The 25,670-nt window shown below is 43.9% G+C and overlaps 1 protein-coding gene across 2 annotated transcripts; it reads left to right on the top strand.

Moving 5' to 3' along the window:
- The first annotated feature begins 306 nt into the window (after positions 1-306).
- Positions 307-24,571, top strand: LOC144163110 (lysosomal protective protein-like). Of its 2 annotated transcripts, none has more exons than XM_077693917.1 (11): positions 307-386; positions 3,421-3,592; positions 4,920-5,082; positions 6,490-6,735; positions 8,801-8,892; positions 11,214-11,313; positions 12,250-12,462; positions 14,979-15,100; positions 17,937-18,096; positions 22,309-22,401; positions 24,114-24,571. In XM_077693917.1, the coding sequence occupies exons 2-11, from the start codon at positions 3,423-3,425 to the stop codon at positions 24,195-24,197; spliced, it is 1,443 nt and encodes a 480-aa protein (XP_077550043.1). In that variant the 5' UTR covers positions 307-386; positions 3,421-3,422; the 3' UTR covers positions 24,198-24,571. The 2 variants fall into 2 exon arrangements, with proteins under 2 accessions (XP_077550043.1, XP_077550044.1); XM_077693918.1 differs by having other exon boundaries at positions 12,250-12,423.
- Positions 24,572-25,670: the final 1,099 nt, after the last annotated feature.

Below are 25,670 nucleotides of genomic sequence, written 5' to 3' on the forward strand. Positions count from 1 at the left end.
ATTAGTTGTGAGTACAGCGTCGTCGTGTCATTTTCATCCACTAGTGTATGCGTTTTTACGCTGTTATTCGAAGATATTCAACAAACTTGTGACGCCTAGTTTCGCCCAGCGCTTCGCTTAAAAGCCCCGTGTACAGCTGTGGCGTTACTGGAGAAGCGCGCTGCCTCCATCGTTACGCTTGCGACGACAAGCTTCCTATCTCTAGAGCTGCTGTTTGCGAAACGTGAACCCTGCTGACGGTTAAACGAAGCGCTATCTTGCTAAAATGCGCTGTGATACTGCAGCCCCAACTCAAAAAAAAAAAAAAAAAAAGATACGAGGAGAAAACACCCTGTGACTTCAGTCGGTACAGTGGTGGTCGGCGGCGTAGTACCACACGGACTGAGGTAACCTTTAAAACATTGTAACCTTTAAAAACATTAACCTTTAACCTTTAAAACCTTTAAGAATTGCCTACCTCCATCACCCTGATATTGATATCCCTGATATCCCAACTCACTGTGCTGCCACGGTTTTGCACGCAGTGCTTATACATTTAAATATTTTATAACAACCCGATTACAGGAAGTCTTTTTCTTCTTGAGCTATTCAATCGAAACCCGTTGGGTAATGACCTTCCGGAAGCGTTTATATCTAGGGGTCGTGCCAAAACTTTAACATGCTCCAATTCAGTTCAGGAAACTAAGCACGATTAAAAGTTACCCATGCATGGATGCCGGGCGGACAACAATTATGGGGTGATCAGGACATGTACTATACGGCACTGCAAGCCCTATTTTACGCTGTCTTCATTATTTTGTCCTTCTAACAACTGCTCCTTGTTTCAGTTTCTCTTTGGTCTAATCTGACCTCGATCACAATGAAGAGAGCTGAAGCTCACATAATTGCCCCCCATCAGTTTGGCGTGGCGCTCAGAGGACTCCCTTGGGCCTTGTAAAGGCTTTGAACTGCTGTTCCGTTTTCTTTACATAGCTATATTTACGTTGAAAATAGAATAAAATAATTTTCGTGGCCCTTAAGTCGGCTTGCGTGCTTTGAAGCCGAAAACCTGGCCACACCTAATAACAACTCCTTTACTCCACCATCGTATTCGCGTCCGTTTCTTCGCTTTCCTTAATGGTGTTTTTGCGGGAAATATGTCCACAGGTAGACCTGTTCTACGCGGCTAGGATGCACGTGTTCGACTAACGTGCCGGTGCGCTCACCGGTCGTTTTCCCCGCACTGCGTTGAATTTTGTTCTATCGCTGGGAACGCCGCGGCGATGGTGCCTTGATTGCGCATTGGCCTTCTAATCTAGAGAGCCCCCTCCTCCCACCTTTAAATAAATAAATAAATAAATGTAGATACATTTTTTATTTATTTATTTATGTTGGGGGTAATACGAGGCGGTAACTGTGCCTATCACTGAATAGTGACTACCTCTCATTGTTTTGTCGCAATTACCTATGCAACAATTATGCGCGGTTTTGATTTCTGCTATCACCGTCAGCCATTTTTCAATGTTTCTGAACAAAAACAAGAATAGAAAATAACAAAGTACTCACTTGATTGTATTCAATTGTTTTCGTTCTACTAAGTACAGCCTTGTATACCCTCCCTCGCGATTTCTTTGGAAAATAAATGTCTCCCCACTTCCCGCCCTAAATATTATCCTGCGTACACCGCTGACACTAGGTCGCTGACTAAGGGCATGGGACGGATTTTAATTAAGTTTATTAAACTCATATTACGACCCCAAGTCTAGAACCTATCGAATGCGTAGCTGTCAAACGTTTTTCCGACTCTGCTGCCCATGACAGATGCATGTCCTGCATTCCGCGGAAATTGGATAGCCGTGTAATCGCGAAAATAAGTATTAAACATTAAATACGTCAGCAGGCCATGCCGTAAATTGTGGCCATATGTCGCCAAGCGCAGTTCAAGGCTCTGGCGTCTAAACAACAAGCTCAGCGTGGCGTTCTGAAAATGTTATTACGGTGTCAGTCATCTGGTACCAATGTAGCGTCACTAAAAAAAGGCTTTTAGAGTATCGGCACTCTTTTCTCTCATTGTTATGTGCCGCCGGGGTTTTCATTGGTCAATCGGCACCGCGTGATATTTGTTTACATGTGGGCGCAGCCTTTTTTGGGGGGGGAGGGGGGGGAGGGGGGGGGGCGCCTCTCTCTCTCAATCTGCTTCGCGGACGCCAGAGCGGCCGGTCCCACTCTGTCCGTCACAACCGGCGGCGGTTTCGTTGGCAGAGATGGCAACACTGCAAGCCAGAAACAAAATGGCCCCCAGACGCTTCTGGGTGCACGAAGTGGCGGTACTCTTAAGCGCAGCTTATTTAGTGACGCCAGTGCCAGCCTGAAAGGAGGAAAGCAAAGTGAACCGATACTTTATGCCATACCTTCAGTTCAGCAGTCTAGAATGGCTATAAAAATCGGATAAAACAAGGAAAGCATGAAGGAGAGAATAATTCTCAATTTTATTATTTATATGTAATTTTAAAATTGTAGCAAATGGTATTTATTACCAGCAAATAAGACAAACAAAAATGAGCTTGAAGATAAAAAAAAAAGTTACACCATCTTTCCGTGGGGGAACCCTGAGTAGTATGTGAAAGCCATGGGGTCGACTAAAGACGTTCCCATTAGTTTTCAGTTCGTCGTTTCTGTTGACGTTCAGCTTCGCGTGCCTTGGTTGTATCAGTAGCTTCTTGACGTAGTTTGAATGAGCGAGGGAAATAAGGCGCGTTCGTAGCACATGCAGTGGGAAGAGCGCCACGTACCTCCCGTTGCGGCCAGAGAGTCGTGGGATCGAAACTGGGCGTCGCCTAACTATTTCTTTTTATAGTGGACTGCGCTGACGTCAGCCCAAACGCTGACGGTGCGGAAGAGATGCGCATGCGCAGTAGAGTGCGGACGGCGGACAACGACAACGAGGGGTGGAGGGAAACAGCCCCGAGCATGAGATGCTTCGCATCTAAAAGATACGTCTCATGACGGCCCGCATAGAATTTGTAGTGCGGCACATTTGTGTGCTCAGCGAACATTTTTATCGCTGCCACCGATTATCCGAGCTTGTGGTTAAAGGGATGTGTCACAGCAGTGTCATAGGTCCAATCGGGGGGCAGTTGGAGGATCAACTAGAAAAGTAATGCATTTGGTGAAAACACTGGTAGAAAGTCACTTATTTTAAAAGTAAAATACTGCGATGCGTTTGGGAGGGTCCCATACGCATACCTAATTTAGAACTCTGCTTAAAATAAGGGGCCTGCATAATTTGACCGAAAATCGAAAATTCCTTCACCTTGCGTTATCATCATTGCACCGTAGATAAAAATGCTCTTATTTCATCGTAATAGTGAGAACGCTAGTTGCTACTCGATCAATAATAGTCTAATGGAGCGTCTGTCTCGTATTATACTCTCATCGAAGCCATGGTCGTCCCGGCGTTTCTCGGGGCCCTGCTGCTACTAAAAGTTGTAGCCGCTTCGTTCGACCCATCTGAGTGGGAAGTGACCGTAGTGCCTGGCCTTGAGGCATCTCTGAACTTCAAACACTACTCTGGATACCTGGACGCTGGCGAAGGAAGCAAACTCCACTACTGGTGCGTATGAATCTTTGTAACACACGCAAGTAGGAAAAAAAAGCACAATAATCCTGTTCGTACGGTCATCGGTGAACTGGGGTTAAAAGGTAAACACCAGAAAGAGAGAGCCTTTGTAAAAATTAGCAGTGGCTTAGCTCGGCTATGCCACGATATACGTAGCGTGAGCTAAGTTTCACCTGGTTATTCTTAGCTTTCTTGGTTGTCTACGATTAGCTTGATTATCATGCTTACTGCTGCCTCAATGACACACGCACGGTGTACGCATTATATGACGCATGTATATTTATCAAGCGGCTCCGGCGCAGCGTCACCAATTGCCCCAGAGCTAAGCTGGTTCCACAGGCGCGCGCCGGTGTTGCTGCGACACACGAGCCATCGGTTCCACACCCGGCCACCCCTCGCATGATCATCAAGTGGGCCGGGCCGCCACGTGCGGAACGGAGGTCGGCGAAGACGCTGGGCGCGTGGGTTTTGTGTGAGACGCCGGGCAGCGAACAACATTCCTTGCGCCGTGTGACGTCACTGCTCCTCGCGCATGCTCAGCACGGCTCTCCAGGAGCCACCCGAAACTGCTCAACCTCGGCCAGTGCAGCTCACGCTACAAAACACATGAACTCATCTTCAACGGCAGTTCCGTTGTGCGTTCACAAAATGTGCTGCGAGACTGCGCTTAATTGTGTTCGGACTATGTATTTACGCAGTAGTTAGAATGCAGTGAATGGTGCAGAATTGTTGCTTTACACGTAGTGAATGGATAGTACAAACAATTGGAGCCCCATGTAGACGTGCTTTCTTTCTGACAACGCAATGTGGGCCTTTTGTGTGGGGTAATTCGGATAACGGTACCAAGGTACCAGCTGGTTCGTTCTTGGCAGTGAACAGCGCATAATACGGGACAGAAAAACAAAAAAGATCATAGACCCAAAAGCTGTGATGACAGCTCGGATAACATTCCAGCACAAAATAGTTGGAACTTGTAAGCAACGGCGTACACGTTGTTAGGAATTTGTAAAGAAAATACTCGTTTGTGAAAGGCGTTCGCAGTGCAGCTGGGCCGTGGACAAACGAGCTCATTACTATGCTGTGTAAGCAAGTTCAAGCGGCATTAAAAGATGAGAGAGCTACGAAAGGTAGATTTTTTTCTGTTCAAACTGGTAAATATTCAACCTTTAGTGTCTCATTCATTTTTAATGGTAGCTAACTAAATTCTGTTGAACGTGGTTTTATTGCTCTCCTAACGTTAACATTTTTCGGGGCTTACCTCACGGGTAGTGCAGTGAAGATTTCCTACAAGGTGTGAATTCGAGCAACGCTTTTTTTTTAGGTTTATGGAGAGCCAGCGGTCCCCGCTTGAAGACCCTCTCCTATTGTGGATGACCGGAGGACCCGGTTGTAGCTCGCTGGTAGCCGCTGCAAACGAGCTCGGCCCCTTTCGCGTGGGCCCCAAAAGCATCAACGTCACACTCAACCCGTACAGCTGGAATACGGTAATCCCCGCAGGAGCCGACTGAATCATTCAAAACACCGGTCAGGTTGTCTCCACCCATCACTTTCCCACTGCTTTTTGCAACATTAGGGAAAAGAGAGAGAGAGAGAGAGAGCGCGATCTTTAATAAAGTCTGGCGATGTTAGCTGGGCTAAAATGCCTAACTTGCTACGCCAGTTGATGACGTGATGAAGATGATGGCGATGATGTTCAAGAACTTGATGCGCCCAGAGACGGCGAGCTATTCACAGCGAGTGGTCTAGACCTGTGTGTTGCAGGTACTCTGTCAGAGCTTTGGTAGCAGTAAAGATATGCCCAAGGTACCCTGCCAAGAATCAAATACTGGCAATAACGTATTAGTAAACCTCACAGAACATTTTCGGAAATATAAAAGAGCGTGTGAAGACATTTCAAGAAGTGAGCAATGCCTCCCGTTTGAATGTGTGATCCAAAACTGGCTTATCTTCGTTATAACTGCCGCTCGACATCTTGCCCAATGCGTGCAATGCCAAAGCAGTCATGCTTGTGCGCTCAGAAGGCGTGGGCTCTCAATGCGTGTGGAAGCTGTGAGCCTCCTTCTACTCATCTTTCTGCCGGTAATTTTTTAAATATACCGCAGCGTTTTGCGTCAGTGCTTCTCCTTTCTTGTCACGCCTTCTTATGCTGATGTTTTTTCACTTCGTTAGCGTTATTTAGATCCGGAGCCTCCGAGGCAACCAATGTTCAGAATAGCAGCAGCGCCCTCTCTCCCTCCCTCCCTCCCTCTCCCTCTCTCTCTCTCTCTCTCTCTCTCTCTCTCTCTCTCTCTCTCTCTCTCTCTCTCTCTCTCTCTCTCTCTCTCTCTCTCTCTCTCTCTCTCTCTCTCTCTCTCTCTCTCTCTCTCTCTCTCTCTCTCTCTCTCTCTCTCTCTCTCTCTCTCTCTCTGTTTGCTTTCAAAAGTTGGAAGGGTGGAGGAAGGTTTCTGCTTGCTCAGAAATGCAATGATATCGCATCTGTGCTGAAGAACAATTCACTGGTTTGTTCCGTTCTACTTTCATCTGTCTTCTTCGTTTTGCGAACTATTTTTGCTTCGTAATTTCCACAAGCCAAAGTTTCTTTATTACGACTTTGGCAGTGCATATTCGCCATCTACATTTGATAAAATTTATATATAGCTGAGTTTCGCTTTGCAAGAATCCTGGTACGTTGAATTGTAGAGGTTATTTTAACATGTTCTCGCTTGGACTACCATACAACTCGTGAAGTCAGCGCCTGGAAGCTGCAATCAAGCGGCCTTGATTGCTTGTTCCTTAAGTACTTCTTGCGTAAAACAAAGGGCTGTAACATAAATTGCACGAAAGTGGGCTTGATTTTCACTTCGAAGTTGAGTTCATGACCAGTACCGCTAACACCTTTTTTTTTCTTTCAGGTCGCAAATGTCATATTTCTGGAATCACCTGTGGGTGTCGGATATTCCTACGATGCCACGGAATACTACGCAACAGATGATTTTCAAACAACCCGCCAAAACTTCCTCGCCGTGATGGATTTCTTCGAAAAGTTCCCCATGTACCGGAACCACGACTTCTACGTCACGGGCGAGAGCTACGGGGGCGTCTTCGTGCCCCTCCTTACGCAGCTCCTACTCAACGACCAGCGAGTCGGAAACTTGAAGGTATACACACCGACCCGTTTTAAGCCTTGTAAATGAAGCAATACATCTGGATTTTTTACGGCTGTCTTCCGCTCAGATGTCCACATCCAAAATTGCAATAATCAAGACCAGGTTTTGTCATCAACTTGCCAGTGCAGTTCTCGAGTGGTTTTCGCGTGAGCGGATGCAATTGAAGCCAATCAACTATTTCAACGCGAAGCTGTTTAGCAAATACTGATTTTTAGTGTCCGCAGTTAAAAATGCCCAGAAGATGCAGAGCCTACCCACTTAGGGAGCATCCCAAAAAACAAGTTGCGCGCAAATTAACGGGGACAAGAACATATGAAGTCCGCACAAGCGCAGACTCGCAACTAGTTTATTATTATACACATCAAAGCCTTAAATGCCCGAGCGCCCAATCGACCCGCCCGAAATGCGTCACAGTTCTCGGCGCACTCAGCAGCACGGGCAAAAAACAACCGTAAGAACAAAACCACAAAACAAACTTTGAGGCGCACGAATGGCGAAAAACAGCAGAGATTATCGCATCACACATGGGTTAAGACCCCCCCCCCCCCCTCCCACACTCAACACGCATACCCAGAAAAGGCACCGAAATCGCGCTCAACCCACATCAAATTACGCGACTTCTCGACTAATCAGGGTGATAGACCGATGACTGATGTATTCGGAATCAACTTTTATTATGTGGCGGGCTTCTGCAATTTCTCTCGTTTGCTGGTTCTTATGTCAGAATAAGATGACTGGTGTGATGAGCGCCACTTAGGGAGATTGACCAAGAATTCCGAGCGTATACCCAATAAGGGAAATTGGCCGAAAAAAAAAAAAACACGTCCAGCGTTCGCTGTAATCGTGGCAACACTTGCGCGGATACGAGAAAGACTCCAGTGTTCGCCGTAATCGTGGCAAAAATTGCCCGGAAAGAGACAGACACGTCATAGTACGCCCCTCCAAGGTGATGTCCGGTGATTATCATTTCAAAAAAAAAATGGTGGAAGCTCACACCTCTAGCGACAATGGAATATAGGTCGTTGCAGCAGCGAAGAAGCAAATCGGTTGCAATCGTGGACTTAAGCCGTCATGTCGGTCGTGAAGGTTGTGTTCAGCGTCGCTATCTTCAAGTCATACGCGTTAGTGTGAGATTCCTTCATTTTCTTTTCACATCTGTTCAATCGCAAGCTTTTTGCAAAAGGTGGGAGTTGAATGGTGTGTATATCAGCATACCTGGGCCAAAAATTGAGTGAATGTCGAGGGAGTACTTCCCGAACAAAAAATGCTGAAATTGTGGATTTAAGAATCGAAACTAAACGTCTGCTAAAAGAAATTTGAACAGGGGGGAGGAGGAAGGGGGAAGCGACTTAAAATGACAATCTGTGCACGACCGCTCTTTCCGTCAAATGGCCGTTACTTTGACGTCTAATGAGCGCCAAAATTTCGGACACATCAAAAATACGGCCTGCTAATCCAGGCGTCCAACTCGCTAAATTGTAGGGGGATAGCACTAAAGCCCTGTCACCGCCATAAATCTTCTTTCCACGCATCTGTTTTCAGAGCGAAAAACCAAAACTACAGGGTGTATGATAGTTTTTCGACGGTAAAGGCCCCGAGGGTCTCTAACGTATTATGCAGGTATCCGCTAAGACCCACCTCATATCCGTGATGTTGGTTCGGAGCCTAAGATGCCTGATTGAACGAATTTCATTTCATGCCAGATTAAAGAAAAACTGAGTGTGTTTTCTGCAACTAGCGCAGAAAACATATTTTTGCAGTTAACTCTTGCTCATCAGCACAAAGTAAAAATAATATATTAAACAAGAAGCCTGAAGAGACGCGCTTATAGAAAAAGTAATTTGCCAGGCGCTCATCTATAAATAAATAAAGAACACCAACTGGCTCAAACATTCGTTCCCCTGCATTATATTTACGACAATACTACCTTTAGAACTGCTTCCCAACCTTTGGTTTCAAAACGAGTGTCGATGATCTCATTGCCTGAAATATAAACTAAAAGCAGTTTTCCTACTATTTTTAGTTATTTGCTTCAACTAAATTTTATTTCTTCTAGGGATTCACAGTTGGTAATGGAGCTCTGGATTTCCAACTCCTCGGAAACTCCATCATATTTTTTGGCTACTACCATGGTTTGATTGGAGAAAGGTGAGATGGGAAACGAAGCAAGTGTTAAGCGAAACCAATTTTAAATACTATAGCCTTTCTTGGGCTACGTAAATGCAGAGATTTTGGTCTGTTTCTATGTCTGTCTGTGTCTTGATTCAGCCATCCGGCCAAACTATAACAGGAGCTGCGCAGTAGTCATATACCCATAGCCAAAACTAAATCTTTAAGTCCGGTGTCAGCGTTTATGATTGTCAACATTGTTGAATAAGAACACGACATTACGCAAACATCAGGAAGAAAATCAATACGAGTGATATTTTCAGGGTTCCTTTATTAAAAAAATCATGGAATGCTTGGTTTTTGCGATAGCAAATAAATACATCAACTTCAAAAAACCGTCAACCGCTGTTGCCCGCGCTGCTGGCGGCATTTAAGAAATCAAACGGCAACAGCAACGAAAGGTTCCACTAGATAGGTTCCATGTTCCGTTTGGAACGCTCATGGAGTAGGGCAACATGGTTCTATAAACGTTGTAGTAGGGTGCCTCGATTCACGCGCGTCTCCACCGTACGGCAGCGCTGGTATCGAGGCAACTGACTAGGAGAAGTGGAACGCGGTAAATTTAAAGTGACTTGAGCAAACCACTAGCGTGTTTACCTTGGGAGGAGCGCGACGGTAGAAGAACAGCATGAGAGGTGAGCGGGAAAGCGGCGAAAGACTATCGTCTTTTGTCGAAACTTGCAACGAAAGGAGCAGATACGCGACCATTGTTATCCCAACAACACTGACTTGTCATTCGTGGATGTTGTGTTGAGAGGATCTCCTCAGCACCCCATGCTTAGCAAAATCACAGTGAGCTCAACTCTACTGAAGATTCGTGGTGCTCACCGGCGTTTATATAAACCGGAAATTGATATAACTGCTGCAATACGCCTGACGTCGTGTAATCTCACCTGCATGGTGATATGCATGACACGACGCCGTTATTTTCCGAAATATAAACGCTGTTTTTACGACGAATGCTGTAACAACAGCGATCTCAAGTGTAGCCCACCCCAGCGTCTCAAAAATACTGCATGTAACTGTAACACTTTGAGTGATTTCTGGATAAAGGTATACCTAAGGGTATCAGAAGAGCTCCTCCTGCAGCATATGGGGAACATAAAAGAAATTTTCTGGCGGGTAAACGGGGCACAGGAATATATCTGAGGCCATACTTATCGCATATTTTACACACCTCTCACGCAAGATGCCAGTAATTTTATGTAAAAAATCAATAGCTAGAGCACTCTTCGATAGCTAATTTATCATGAAACGGAAATGTGGAGGGGGAGAGGAGAAAAGGGTGTTCTTTTACGTACACCCGGGAGGCAAAACGAAGCTTAGCCACTAGGCAGCAGAGAAGCTGACTTTTTTCATTATTCAATGGGCTTATGAACTTAAACCCTTCCCGTTCTATCAAGGTATAACGGGTAAATTAAGTATATTGAAAATTGATGTTTGAATTTAAAATAAAAAAAACGTGAAAAGGTAATTAAACAAGATAAGTGCGCAGAAAATGACTCACTACAGAGCACAGAGAAATACAAGAGATCTAAAAGTTATTATCGTGTTATTTGCCGCTGACTTTGTTTCTGCGTGTGTGTGTGAAATTGTGACAAAATATTTGAGGGGTTAGTGTTGTTTAATATTAGCGTTAATTAGTATTGTCATTTCCTCTAAAATTTTTAATATTTTTGTATGTTTTATTAGCTCTGGTTTCCTTCTTACGAGATAATTTCTGTCGATATTAAGAAGTTGTTCTCTGTGTTTGTTTGTTATTGGGCAGTCCTGTAAATAGTGGACGAAACTGTCTGCTGGTAGGTTACATTTACATATGTTATTATTTATAACGGCGCACCTACGAAAATAAAACGGAAATCTACCGTGTCCAGTGATAAGCTGTGACGTGTAATAGTTGGTTGGAAAGTGGTCCGGAATTTCGTAAATATTCTTTATCCATTGGAAAGTGTAGCTTTCATTTCCTACTTTGTTGCCACTCAACATTCCAACGTTTTCTTAGGTTAATATTGAGCTGTTTTTTGATAAATTGTAGTGAAATAGGCCAGTCAATTTTCGCCATATTTTGCTGCCTTTTTAGCCATTTCGCTATGAATGTTGAAACCGCGTACTAGAAACTATTGTTCCCTGGTGTATATATATGCGTAGAGTCCCGTTCTCATACGACAGAAATCAGCCGTTCTTAGAGTGAGCTTTTAATTTCGAAATTCATTTCCCCCTTTTTCACGCCTACTGCGGACGTTTCGGAGGCTAAGGCCACGCGAGAGTTGAGAAAGACTGAGCAGCCCTCGTGTTTGCAGGCTGTGGGATGAACTGGTTGCACATTGCTGCGGCGGCACCCCGTCTAAAGAGTCGTGCGATTTCGCATGGTACACCAAGGACCCCGCCTGCGTTAGCGCGGTAGGTCGGTTCCCCTTTTTAACCACGATTCAGTACTCAGTAGTCCAAGCTTCGAGGCATAATCCACCAACTGCTTCAAAAAAAAAAAAAAGTAAAAAAGGAATTCTGCAGAAATTCCGAGAATTATCTACATTCTTATCTACAGATTCTACAATTATCTACAATTTTCTACAATTACTTACAAGTAGTATTCTTATGCCGCTTGTTTTGAGTGAGAGTTTTTTACAGCAAAATGTTTTGGTTTTTTTAAATCCTGTCTGACCAACTATCTCCCTTTACGCTATTATAACGTTTAGAAGTGGAACATTCGCGAAATCTGCATTATTGTGGAAATGCAGGGCGTTACACGTGTCGCCATTTTTTGCAACGTTTTGTATTTTTTTAGTTTTTCAGAATTTCGTGCGTCCACTTATCTCCGTATATGCTATTATAGCGATTACAGGTGGAACTTTCACGATATCTGCTTTTTTGTGGAAATGCAGGGCATTACACGATTTTGGCTGGGGGGGGGGGCACTCGGCAAAAAATGCTACGCATTCAAAAAAAAAAAAAAAACATGCGTGGACTTTGCGTGTATTAAGCTTAAGCTGTGTGTACAGCTGCTGTAATTTACTGATTTTTCTGTGCTTACCATTCGCCTGTGCATGCAAGTTTGTGATTCGCCTATGCTGATCCCATGAGTTTTTTTTTTTTTATAACTAAATATTTTGAAGGGCCTCTACTTTCTGGGTGCACTAGTTAAATGGTGCCGTAAACACGTATTAGCCGGGATGCTTTAGTCTGGTTGAATTTCCAACTGCAAGGCCACACGTAGCAGACGCTGTTTAAAGTACCAGCCATGTTGAATGCGGGCTTATAGAAGTATGGCACTTGTCGGGCAACCTGGTCTCGCCTTATCTGTGTCATTTGGCGCTCTCATCAGCTATCTCATTTCAGGTTGATACGGCAGATCAACTCATCCTCGAGAGCGGGCTGAACGTGTACAACCTCTACGAGCCCTGCAGCTACGAAGAAGAAGGCCGACCGTCTTTGGGAATGCGGCATCCGGAGACGACCAGTCTTTACGCGAGCAAGCGACTCATGCTCAAGATGTTGAACCGGCCGAACGCGGTAACGAACGGAAAGAAAGAATCGTCTTCATACTCCTCTGTACAAAGGAAGCGCAATTAATTTAAATAATTTAAATAATATTTATACAAATATTTTAAACAAAGAATTTAAATATGCTGATTGACCACATGTTACGAAGGAAGCAAAATACAGCTATGGAAAGCGACGTTCTCAGAACATGGAATACGAAGTACAGGAACCTCGGCAATGGCAATAATGGAAGGGTTTACGCAACGTTTCCCGAAACGTTGGTGGAAGGAAAAGAAATCGTGAGAGGAACCTATTTGAGAGGAGCAAATAGCGAGATAGAAATGAAGATGCACTTACTGAAAAGAGACAGCCGGAGAGGGAAGGCAGTTTAGGACGGGATTCCTTGAAGATAACTTCTTGAGAACTACATTTTCGTTTCTCTCGTGATTTTGTTCCCCTCAAATCGACCCCGGTCTCACGCTCTGCTTCCCTCTTACCATCCCCCCTCTGCGGCTCACTTTGTCTACAGGGACGTATCCCTAAGTCAAGAGCATGTCAGGGATCAACGTGGTTGCACTAACAAAGGACCGTCTTCTTGTCAAGAGAGGGATAGAAAGTTAGAGAGATAGATAGAGATAGAGGTAGAGATAGAGATAGATACAGAGATATAGATACAAAGAGAGAGATAGAGAGAGAGAGAGAGATAGAGAGAGAGTGAGAGATAGAGAGAGAGAGAGAGAGATAGAGAGAGAGAGAGAGAGAGAGAGAGAGAGAGAGAGAGAGAGAGAGAGAGAGAGAGAAATCTGTAATGGGAAAGCAAGATCAGGAAGTCTAGCCGTCGACCTACTACGCCAGATGCGGGTGAATGTAATAACAGCATAACCACATCTTTCCGACACATGCCTGTTGAAACACGCAGACACTCACCAAAAGCACACACGCCACCATGCGAAACAGTCATCTGCCCGAGAGTGTATAGCTCATTGTCTAGTCCAACGTTTGAGTTGGAACGCTGGCACAGCGCTGAAGCCGCCACCTTGTCCAAAGTTTTGACTTTGTTTACCCACAATCGTGTAAGTTTGCTCGTTTTCTAGATTATACGTGTATTTAATATTGCACGAATGAGCTGAGCAAAGCATCGGATGCGACGCTGGCCGATAGAAAGGGCACTCGTGCAGCCTGCGTTCCATGAAAAAAGAAGCCTCAGGGCTGCCCTGGCGGGCCGAGTGGGAACGTCAGCTGGCTCCCACCCAAGGCGTATCTGTCCTAATTGAACCACGCCCTCCTTATTCGCTACGCAGCGCCGTACATTCGAAATATAATTGCTCTATGTTTCAAGGACGATTGAGGGAAGAAAACATTTGAGAGAAAAAAAAAGCGATAATTGGAAAGGACATTTACGCTGATAAGCATGATAGTACGCTTTAGTACAAGATTGCTGCCAGCCACGACAGCGAGTAAGAGTGTTTTCTTTCACGATAACGAAAAATGACGCATGCTATGTGTGTATGAAGCAAACAAGCAAGCCTTGACAGCTTATAAATTAATTTTCTATTCGATAACAACTCAGTTCTGCGCCGTACACATGCTCCACGAGCGAACACAGTTTTGTGCTTCAGGATCAAATTTTCGTACCTGTAAAAATTACAGAATAACTAAGCTCGCATTCACGTATTAGAACAAACAGCCAAATATGACATAACACTATTACTTAGCATTTCACCAATGCATGTTCTGATTATTTTTCTGTTTTATATAGGAAGCGAATATAAGTCGAACATCCCCCTTCTAACGTCGTCTCGCATGGCCGATGCTTGTATATGAAACAGGGATGGGCCGGGTTATGATCCATCATTCACATGTAGGGGGAATGAAATTAGATGTGAGGTCATGTCATCTCCTCAGATGTAGCTAGCCGCAAAGCAGCCCGTCACACTATGGCGACAGCGTGCCAGTTGTTTAGAATTGGGTTAATTCCCACGGTTAGGTTCAGCCAGCGGTATAAAAAAAAAACGTATCTCTGCACATTCGAGAGAAATTTGTTAGACAGAAGTCGCGCATACTTTTTTCACGGTAAATATGTGTGATACCGTATTTTCGCACGTGTAACCCTCACCGAAAATGCGGAATTTTCAGGGACGAAGTAGAGGTGCGGATCATATGCGAGGCATTTCTTTTGGTGCAGCTTCACCGCAATGATTGTTGGGCTGTGGCACCCCTACGGCAGTAATAGCGCTTAATCCACTGTTATTCCATTGACAGTGCTTATTTTGCACAAACAGCTCAACAATATAACAATCGGAAAAAAATGTTTACGGCAAGTCATCTAGTTGTGTAGTCAGCTAAGTAAGTTCTTTTGCGTAAACAAACGTGTAATGTTTCTTGAGTACTAGCTTTGGTCCATCCTTTTATTCATTAACTATGCGGGCAATACGTGGGGATATGTATTTTTTTATTCGACGTCGGAAATTGTGGGTGCGGGTTATATACAAGGGGGGGGGTATACGCGCGGAAATACGGTATCTAATTTAATTTTAATTTCGAAACTGTGTGTGGACTCAATTTCCTTCTCTTGTTGCACACAGGAGTCGAAAATCACGAACCCGAACTGCAGGGATGAGGACTTCCTCCGGCTATACTTCAACCGCCGTGACGTCATAAGTGCTCTGCATGTTGAACAGACGCCGCAACCATGGGTGCCATGCAAGTATGGACCATTTTGTATGCGAGCGGCTGAATACAGCAAGATTTTTTGTGGTTATCACGGCATACTCCGCTTATCTCGGCGTCGCCAATGGCATCCAGAGGAATTGATTGATTGATTAATTGGTTGATTTGATTGATAGTTTTCGCTACGCTCTTCCCACCAGCGTTCTGAAACGCGTCCTTTCAAAATTGAAGTTAATGCATCTGTGTTATACTGCATTGCTAGTCTCGTGGAAAACACAGACCACGCTTTTCTAGAAGTTCAGCACACCGAACTTAGCATCGAAAGGCCTGGCAGCGGCCGTTCTCAGCAAAGCAAGAAGGAGGCGAAACAAAAGTGCAATAAAAAAGTGCAATGAAAAGTGCAAATCAGCTGCATATCGCATGCGCTCAATTTCACAAGATTTATGTGCATACTACTTTCACGTACATGCAAAAAACAAACCACAAATTGCTGTTTCAAGTGAATTGTGGTTGGTTCTAAATTTAAAAATCTAATCCCTCGTATTATTTGCACAAAGTGTTTTTGCAAGCCCTAATATTTAAAGCTTAAATTTACACAAAGAACGCCTGGCCATCTCTACTAACGTGAAACCTGGGGATGGGTGAAGCATGCATTGTGTAAGTGTACTCAAAGATCGCAAGTCTCCCTCTTGCCATATGGTGCGCGCTGATTGGGCGCCGACGAGGCGCCGGCGGGAGGAGCAATCGCGCGCTTGCTGAGGGGGTGGCGCCCTCTCTTGCGTTGAACCGGATTTAAGCAATTAAATAAGATGGACTGGCCCTAAGTTGTCTTCGTGTCACCCGCCGCAGCATGCTAAGTATGCTTTACAGGTGAAGACCTGGCGTTTGAAACGAATTTTGCGACGGAATTTAACAAAGCTGTTATTAATGCAGTTAAATACTGATTATTAGTGTATTTTAAAAAAAGTGTAAATCATGCTAGTTTATTTGCGCCCGTTGTACCCCTTTATACACTTGTCTTTTGACTATCGTTTGACAAGTTGAATTGCCGTGGCTAGATGACGCGATTACAACAGGAGACTCCGACGCCCGAGCCCCTAAGGGTGTTCGCCCCTAAAATATGTAAGTTATACATTACTGAGCGTAGTAGTGGCAAAGCCAGCTTGCGGTATAGGTCGCGAAATGTTGCACCGAATAGAACATTCTACACCGGCACATTTTGTAATTGACGATCTAGTACGACTTCGACCACCCGCCAGCAGCAGTATGCCAAACATTTATAAGCAAAGCTTTTTTTCAACCTGAAATTACCGTGGTAGTTTTATTATAACTTAAAAACTGCCTAATCCGAGATATTTTTTGTCAGGTTGTTCTATTACATAGAAATCACAACCGGTCATAGGAACATAGTATTCCCAAAGTTCTAAATTACGTTTAACAAATGTTCACGCAGTATTTTAACCTAACTGTCAAAGTAAGGTCCCGTGCTGTGTAAGCTTAGAAAGTACAACTCATTCATGCCCCCTTTTAAAGGTCGTTTGAAAGTCTGAAAACGAAAGTCTTACTTTCTGCGAAGTTTCGCTTTCGAAGCGGTCGCTGATTCTTCCAAAAACTGCGTCAAAACGTTTAAGCGTGACTGTCATTGCGCCCTCAAAGTAGCGCTGACGCTCGTGATCAATACACATAGGCTGAAATGAAAGCAGTTATACATGGTGTAATACCACTTGGAAAGACAGCCCAGCGGTGTGTTTTCTAAGGCAAATTGGAGTTATTTCTTACTAGCCAACTTAAGAGGCAGTAACTTCTGACTGTATGTCCGTGGGATAGCACTGTATTGCCTGGTCGATACGTGACATGACCCAAGAGTGAGATGGTAAGAAGCTCCGCAGTTAGACATTTGGGCGTACGTTAAAGATCCTTAGGTGGTCAAAATTAATCCGGAGGCCTCCACTACGGGGCACCTCATCGCTTGCGTTGCGTCGGCGCGTTAAACTCTACAATCAATCAATCAATCAATCAATCAATCAATCAATCAATCAATCAATCAATCAATCAATCAATCAATCAATCAATCAATCAATCAATCAATCAATCAATCAATCAATCAATCAATCAATCAATCAATCAATCAATCAATCAATCAATCAATCAATCAATCAATCAATCAATCAATCAATCAATCAATCAATCAATCAATCAATCAATAAATCAATAAATCAATCAATAAATCAATAAATCCATCAATCAATCAATTAACGAACCAATCAATCAATAAATCAATCGAGAAGCTCCTAATCTTTAATAGGGTGGCCTTTATATACGAAGCAAAACGAGAAAGCGTTCGTACCCTCGTCGCACTATCACAACGCAAATGCTGGGTTTGACACGAAAAGCAGGTTGCAAAAAATAAATTATAAACAAAAAATCTTCCCCAATTATCACGGACGTGATTCTAATTTCAATGTCCAATAAGTTGCGTTTCTACATGGAGTAGCTGCTGCACCTAGGTAGCAACCACGCAACCAATGATGTTTGTTACGTGGTTGAGGTTATCGTACACTGTAGTTACGAGTGCTTTTCATGGAATCGTTATGGCCATCGAGTGCATTAAAATAGCTCATAGAAAAGCCCAGGCGCGGAACGTACTACAAACCATGCGGAAGTGGAGAAATGGGGACAAGAGGGGAGGGGAGTGTTTAACCCACCCGATTCTATGCGTTGAAATTAAGATTCTTCTGCAGCTTTTCTTTTTGCCTCGTTCAATAGGTCTCAACAAGCTGCTTCAGTAGCATTTAAGTTCAACTTCGAGCCTTTGGGCCTTTGTATAGGCTGCTTTCTGCCAATAACCCGAGCTCGTTCGTCTCGCCTTACAGAGAAGATCTTAACTACACGCAGCAGCACATGACCATGCGGGAAGTCGTCCAAGACCTAATGAACTCAGGACGTCTTAAGGCGATGATCTACAACGGCGATCTTGACATGGCTTGTCCCTTCCTCGGAGACCGATGGTTCGTCTATAGCCTGGGATATCAAGTAAGTAACTGCATCAGCTGTGCAACTCCGAGAAAAAAGATTGGCTGTGGCTTAACTCAGTTATGCCCGGGTGTGCGAAGCAAGAGGTACGGTTAATACTATTGTTTAGCTTGGTTCTCTGTACGGCCACGACGCTTCTAGAGGCGTTCGGCTCATTCTTCCTCCATCTCGTCGGCTCGCTGCCGCCTCTTGGTTTCGTTCCGACGACGAAGCCTGGTTGCATCCGGTCTCTCCGACTCACTTTCCATATCTGACGATGAATCCCACCAAGCTGCCCCTTCTACATATACGATGCAACGCCGGCTCCTCCTCTGTTGCAACACAGTTTCACCGGCTCCTCCTCTGACGTCATGCCAGATGGCGCGGTGAGCGGCGCTGCGGCGGTTGCTAGGCAAACGCTCAGCTCGCGATGCGGCCACTGGCCACTGCGAAACGGCGAGAATACGGCCATTGTAGCTCTGGCTACAGAAAAACGCTTGATCGCTTTTATGTGGTGAATAGCACTGGAAAAGCTTGGTTTACCATTATCCTATAACTGATCCGCGATTTCTGAAACGTCCTTCTATGGCTACAACTTTAATTTCATTTCATTTTATTTCCTTAAAGACCCCGGAGGGGGTATAACATAAGGGTGGGTAACAAAAGTAACAAACGCAGAAGCGAATGATTTAAAAGAGAAAAAACTTATTGATGCTTTCTATGAATTATGATGGGCAGGTAATGGTTGCGATTTCGCTGGGAAGACCCTTCCAGTCCCGTGCTGCACGAGGAAAAAACGAGGCAGGGAAAGAAGAGGTCCTTGTGCGTGGCCGAGCAACTTGAAGCGAATGGCTCGTTCGGTGAGATATTCGTGTGGCGGGAATGATGTAAGATGGGGCATGCAAAGGACTATTAAAAATTTTGTGGAACAAAGAAAGGCTGGCAATACGACGGCGAAGTGCTAGATCAGTTAAACCAGACCCTGCTTTCAAACCAGATATGCTGACAGTGGAAGATTATGAAGAGTGAATGAATCTAGTGGTCCGGTTTAGAAGTGATTCGACGGAATGTGCAAGATAAGATTGTCGGGGGTCCGAAATAGGCGATGCGTATTTTAGTTTCGGTCGAGCAAGGGATTTGTATGCTTGTAATTTAACATATGGTGGAGCTGGGAATAAGTGGCGTTTAAGGAAACCGAGCGTTTTGTTTGCAGATGAAATGCTATTAGTAAAGTAACCATTCCATGAGAGATCGCTACAGAGAGTGACGCCCAAATACTTGCGCAACTGAACATTTTCTAAGGGGATGGCATTAACTGTGCACGGATAGACAAGCGGCATACGGTGGCGGTAGATACGACTTTACATTTATTGGGGTTAAGTTCCAAGAGCCAGCGCTCGCACCATTTCTGCGGGTGGTTTAGGTTGGTTTGTAGGGATGACTGTTTTTTAAATATCGGTAATACTGTCATATATGACGCAGCTCATCAGCGAACAGGCGGATTTTACAGGTTACATTTGAGGGTAAGTCATTGATGTATTTAAGGAATAGAAGGGGACCGAGAACTGAACCTTGGGGGACACCGGACGTTACTGAAAGAGGATTAGAGGTAAGGTTATTGATATTAACGGACTGGGAGCGGTTTGTTAAGAGTTCTTTAATCCAATTTAAGATGTTAGGGTGAAGATTTAACTTAAAAAGTTTTAATAAAAGTCGATAATGGGGTACTTTGTCAAATGCTTTGGGAAAATCTAGAAATACGGCCTCGGTTTGTAAGTTACTGTTCAAGTTACAGTCCAACTGGTGCTTAGTCTATCTTACACAGAAGTGGTGTATAAAATGATCGCTCGAAAATAATAATAACGTGGTCTCATTGTATCTCATAATACAGGAAGATTTGAGCCACTTTGGGCATGAGTTGGTTGCCTCACTAAGTAAACAACTTTATTCTTGAGTCTCAGATCAATTCAATTTTGTTTATGTTTCTTTGGTACATAGGTTCTATTACGCTCATTTTTCGTTATATGTGCTCTCTGGGTTGTGGGCCATAAACACCGTGGCACCAGGCTAGCCGTGGTCGCGACTTCACCTCAAAGCCTCGTACAGCTTCCACGTCAAAAGGTTGACCTGAACATAAAGTTAGACATCCACCTAACTATCTTAGTTCAGTCCGAAATGAGGCCATGAGATGCTGGCTTCTGGTTTAGTAATGCTATGGGTTCTGCTTAATTCTCAGGCGATGAAACTTATTAATAAATAGGCTGATGATGTTTATGACGCTTGAATAAAATTCAATATCATCGGGCTCACATTTTCACCATTTTGGCTTTTTCGGAGGAAAAAGTCAAGCACAGACAAAACGAACGACTTCTGAATGTTCGTAACAAAATTAAATATATGTTACCCGCGGTAAGTTTAGGAAACGTGTGCTTCCGGGGAGGTCATGCGCAATTTGTCTTCTATTTAAACTGGCTATAATTTTTTTTTGTTATTTAGAAATAACTTTGCTTTGTTAAAATGCCTGGCGAACCTCTACAATGCTTTTTGGAGACCCGAAAAAAATGTAACTGCCATTCTTGAGTTTTACATTGAGCAGATGTTTTTCGCATCACCCTTTGTAAATTGCTTTTCTAATTGCTATGCATGTAAAGTACCGATTACATGTGAACGAAGCGCATCATGTCTTAGACGAATCATTCGAATAAGCATTATATTAAGGACAACTAGAGATGCATGGGTCAGGGGCTGACTTAGACGCAGTTTGAAGCAGATTACGCTAGAAGCTTCAAATGTGGTCTATGGTTCCCAAATGACATTGATGTCAGCCCACCTAATTAGACGCCGAGGTTGCCAGTGAGGTTGAGGCTGAGATGCGGCCACGAAAACAAGTGTTAAGGTTGTGGGTGAGCCAAATCTAGTGTGGTCCTTTGTCTCTATTGCTGTTGCAAACGCAAGAGAACGAAGCCATCCCCTTAACACCCTACATACACAGCGGGCCAGCCAGCATGGGTGATGCCACTGAGCGGGGTGAGGTACGGATTGTGTGCAGACTATATGAGCACTAGAATAGTATTAGCCGTAATGGCGTCGAGTCCTGTGAGGGGTGCCAATAGAGAGACGGCCGTGATTAAAGCATCGGTTGATGAATGCACCGCGATGAATGCATTGGCCCCAAATATCGGCTCTTGATGAATGCATCGGTTACTTCCTGCGTTTTATGTTAACTGCAATTTGATTGTTCGGCTTCAATATCAACGACTAACGTATTTTCTTATGCACCCCGTAAACAATTCGTTCGTCTCGGCCTTTGTTATCATAACGTTACCCACATGCCTTCTTTGTGTGGGCACCCACTGCCTTTCTCTTTCATCTTCTCAGAAGGCGACTAAGGAACGCTTACCCTTTCTACGGGCAACGAACTTAAACACCATACTAAAGACTGAAATCCTCCAGTGGCAATCACTAAACTTGATCGCTTAGTGCTTCATCGCTGGGAATACCTGTCTGCTCCAACTTTTCCTCATTCTTTCCTTCCTGTTTTTTGGCTATGTACCCTTTCCCACGTGCAGGATAGCAAACTAGGCTCTAGCCAGGTTAACTTTCCTGCCTTTCTTCGAAATCGTTCATTCCTTCCGTGCTTCACTCGCGATAACACCGGTTGTTGGTATCTCGGGCAGGGCGCCGATACTTGCATAAATAAATGAATGTGGCATCATTCCCAATAAAAATGGCACCCCGAAATAACTAGAATGTAGAAAACGGCTCTGCTGCCTTCGATGCAAACATCAGCGCAATGTGCCTACAGACGCATGCACAGGTCAGAATAAAAACAAGAACGTTTGAGCGGTGTGGAACGCGTTACTCTTCAGGAGTAACAAGATACCGTTACTCGTTACTTGCCTTTAAAAGAGACAAAATACTTTACCCGTTCCTTTTTAAAAAAGTAACTAAATACGTTATTCGTTACTGAAATGGTAACTACGTAGAAGTAACTCGTTTCTTGCTACGCGTAACGTACATGTCTGCTTTTTGGCTTGAATTTTGTGATGGCGTAACAGCGAGGAACAAAAAGGCGCCTATTCCATGGAAACAGATAAAAGCCCCCTGAAGACGTTTCACAAGCTTACAGCTGACGTAATAGTTGTCCGAAAGGTGGTAGCACAATTTCCAGGACACCGTATGCGCTAATTTCAAACGCCTCCCAATAGTCCCGTTTTATTTTCTTCCGAACAGCCTACATCGGACTACCGGATGTGGTACGCGGGCAAAAAAATAGCCGGGTTCGTCCAGAACTTCGAGAACAACGTCACTTTCGTCACCCTAAAGGTACGATACTTTCTTCTCTTTGCAGCTTTTAAACCAACGTTTCCAATGCGTTTTAAGCGTTGTATACCGACCATTATGGTTGCTGCTTTGATTTCAGCTACTGCTCAATATTTTTTTTTAAATTTGTCCTTATTTTTTGTTTCTAACGTTTTTTTTAATTAGCCACTTCGTTTCGTGCTCCTGGCCAACGTATATATTCACAAAAGAGTCCCGCTACATAAAATAGCATAACCGCCATTACGAGGCCAATAGTGCAGTTCTGTAAGCGTTACTTCCCCAGACCATCGACACGCATACCAGCAATACGAAATAATTTCCCCGGCATCATGTGACTGTAATTGTAAGGCCGTAATGGCATCGAGAGATCACACAACTTTCGTCACTGTATAAAGGTTGCACGACAAGTTTGAGAAAGTTGTACTTACTCTTATCATTGATATTACGGCATTCCTATTTGTAACTTCCAACCGGAGCTTTATCTGGCCATGGTTCTGCGTGTTTCACATGTGCGTGTGAAAAAAAAAGCGCTGAGACGCAAAGCCACACTCAACTCGAATGCTCAGCAGAAAATGGCGTTAACTATCGTTTTTTCGAAAATTTCCCCCAAAATAATTGCAAGACAATTGTCCACGGCGACGACTCTACTGTCCCTCCAAGCTTAATTTATTTGTCGTAATCCATGGTAGAGCTGTAAACGTCACATAATTCTGTTCTGCTCTCAATACATAGTCCTCAATGGGAGGGGATTGGCTACGAAAAAGAGCTATCCCCACTGTTTTATCTGAACTTTTCCGCCACAAAGTGAGCGAAAATAATTCACTTAGACGGCTATATCATGCTGCAGAGTTCCACTGAATTGACCCAGTTACTTCACAGGTAAGCTATAAAGGTTACAGAATTCTCGTCGGCTGTCTGTAACATGCGCTTGTGTAAGATGGATATCGACTAGTCCTACGAAATTTTATTAATAGTCCAACTAGTCCTACGAAATACATATTCACTAGTATTAGCAAACAATTAGAAGAAAAAAATACTTGCACATTCTGTAACCATGTGCGTGATGTCTACGTTATACAGTTGGGTCATCGACATTCCCCGAGTGAAATGGCTCCTAATTATTTAATCTTCAGGACGCCATTTTCACCCTGGTGTAACCCTGGACTGTTTCTGGAGTAATGCGAAGTTACCTTCTGGGTGTCACCGGCGGACTATGACCACTTACAGATATTTGGTGCAGGATCACCCTTCTTGTGTAGATTTTTTTTTTCTGGAAGGGTTTGAATTGTGTGAGGCGGAGCAGCAAAGCATTGCTGACAAAAGTGTTACAATAATGTACCCAACCACAAGTTGCTACCGCTGTGCGAGCAAACAAGAAGTAAACCCGGTGTCTCCACACTGTTTCTTTTCTTAAGTTCGGTATTTGCCCGAATCTGCATCTATCGGTCTGCCGCCAGGGGCTCGCAAGTGCTGCATGTATACGCCGCTCCGAAGAATTCATTTCTGTTGGTTGTCGCACAAACAATGGAATACAAACCTTGCATTGAATTCTCTGGAACCATATTGATAAGGGCGGCATCCGCTTAGCAAATGATCGATATCGACGAGAATTATGGTATTTACTGTTTTAATGTTTCGCTTTACTTGAAAAACTTTACTTCATTAAGAAGTCTTGCAATTTGAAGTTAACCCTGTATTTCCTTGATTTGTTTCAGGGTGCTGGCCACATGTCCCCGTTGGACAAGCCTGAAGAAGCTTTGCGAATGATTACAAACTTCCTATCAGATACGCCCTTTTAACAAAAGCACGAATCTTTGTGGCAGCATAGTAGTAAATATTTAAAAATGAAAAAAATTTAGATACAAGTAACCATTAATTTTGTCTTGCAGATGTAGATTTGGCTTGTATGTTCTATAGACGTCGGCAAGACCAAACACTGATGCAGAAAATTTAACTTCGATGATTGGAGACAGTCGAATAATGAGAAGGTTGGGTGCTGCAATAGTCTTCGGTCGTAAACATAAGGCTGTGCTGCTGCTTGTCTTAAAATATTAATGCCACACTAATGATCGTTTGACACTTACGTATATCGATTATCTTGTAATAGCGTAAGCCAAACAACTCAAAATACAAACTTTCTGCAGTTCGGAATAAAACACACCACAAACGCTGAGTAATAAACTTTTTCTTTCGCTGCGTATACACGCGGGGGAATCCCCAAAGAACTATTGAACCGCGGTGTACGCCTCCAGGGCTGCTATTCGGAAGTTTACTTTTGGAACTGAAGCTGCTATTTTAGTTCAAGTTGCTCTGCGGGCGACCATTGCTCATTTTACGCTGCGCGAATTATATACAATCCAATGGGTGTTCCAAAAAAAATGCCTACGTCGGGACGTACATAATATAAAAACACCACAGATAATTGGCTCTCAGTCCATGTATGTACATATATTATTGCAGTTGCGATTTCCGATTTCAGGTTTAACGAAATACTTTTTTTATAATAAAAATGCAATAAGAAATCATCAAGCGCTGAAAGGATTGCTTAACTGGGCGAAAAAATTATGATATAACTACATCACGAAATTCGAAATTTAATCCAGTCAGTATGCAGAACATGTTTATTATACACAGAGAGGAAACAATGAGCAGAAGGGACATCATTACTCTGCCTATATTTTACGGATATGCTTTCTTTGGCTGTTCGCTGGGATTCCGCGTTCATCGTCTTTTCCTCGCCTACTCTGGTCAGGTGGTTACACAGATCAGCTGAGCCTTTATATGAACAGCTGAGCTTCCGCCAATACATTGCGTTCGTCCTCATTAATTTCATCCCCTAGTACGGTCACGCGACCATCCACGGAACACCCGAGCGACAATAATCAGACTCGGCGCTCTGGGTCAGAGGCCGTGTTTACTTCGTTGCGACAGAAGCGCAGCGTACAGCTTTTCTACGCCATTGACGTCTGCAAACGGGAGGTTTTTCTCAGAAGGCGCAACTAAATAACTTTGTCAGCAGGCTCGCAATTTCCTTTCACGCTGCGATAGCACTCTGAAACGCGCTTCTGTTGCAGCCGCGTAACTGAGCAAGCCATGGGCCCAACCCGCTATCAAGAAAGAAACATACTACTGTATCTACTGGATTGTAACGCGAGTTTTTTTCTCCTAATTTTGGCTATACCTAAACTCGACTCTCGCGGTAAAACTAAATACCGAAATGCCAAAATGTATTTCTGGATGCAGTGAAAAGTCATCCCTCGTGTTAAAATCGT

The sequence above is a fragment of the Haemaphysalis longicornis genome, unplaced genomic scaffold, assembly GCF_048455015.1.
Source record: "Haemaphysalis longicornis isolate Haplotype H1 unplaced genomic scaffold, Haemaphysalis longicornis Haplotype H1 scaffold_12, whole genome shotgun sequence".
In the NCBI taxonomy this organism is placed as follows: Eukaryota; Metazoa; Arthropoda; class Arachnida; order Ixodida; family Ixodidae; genus Haemaphysalis; species Haemaphysalis longicornis.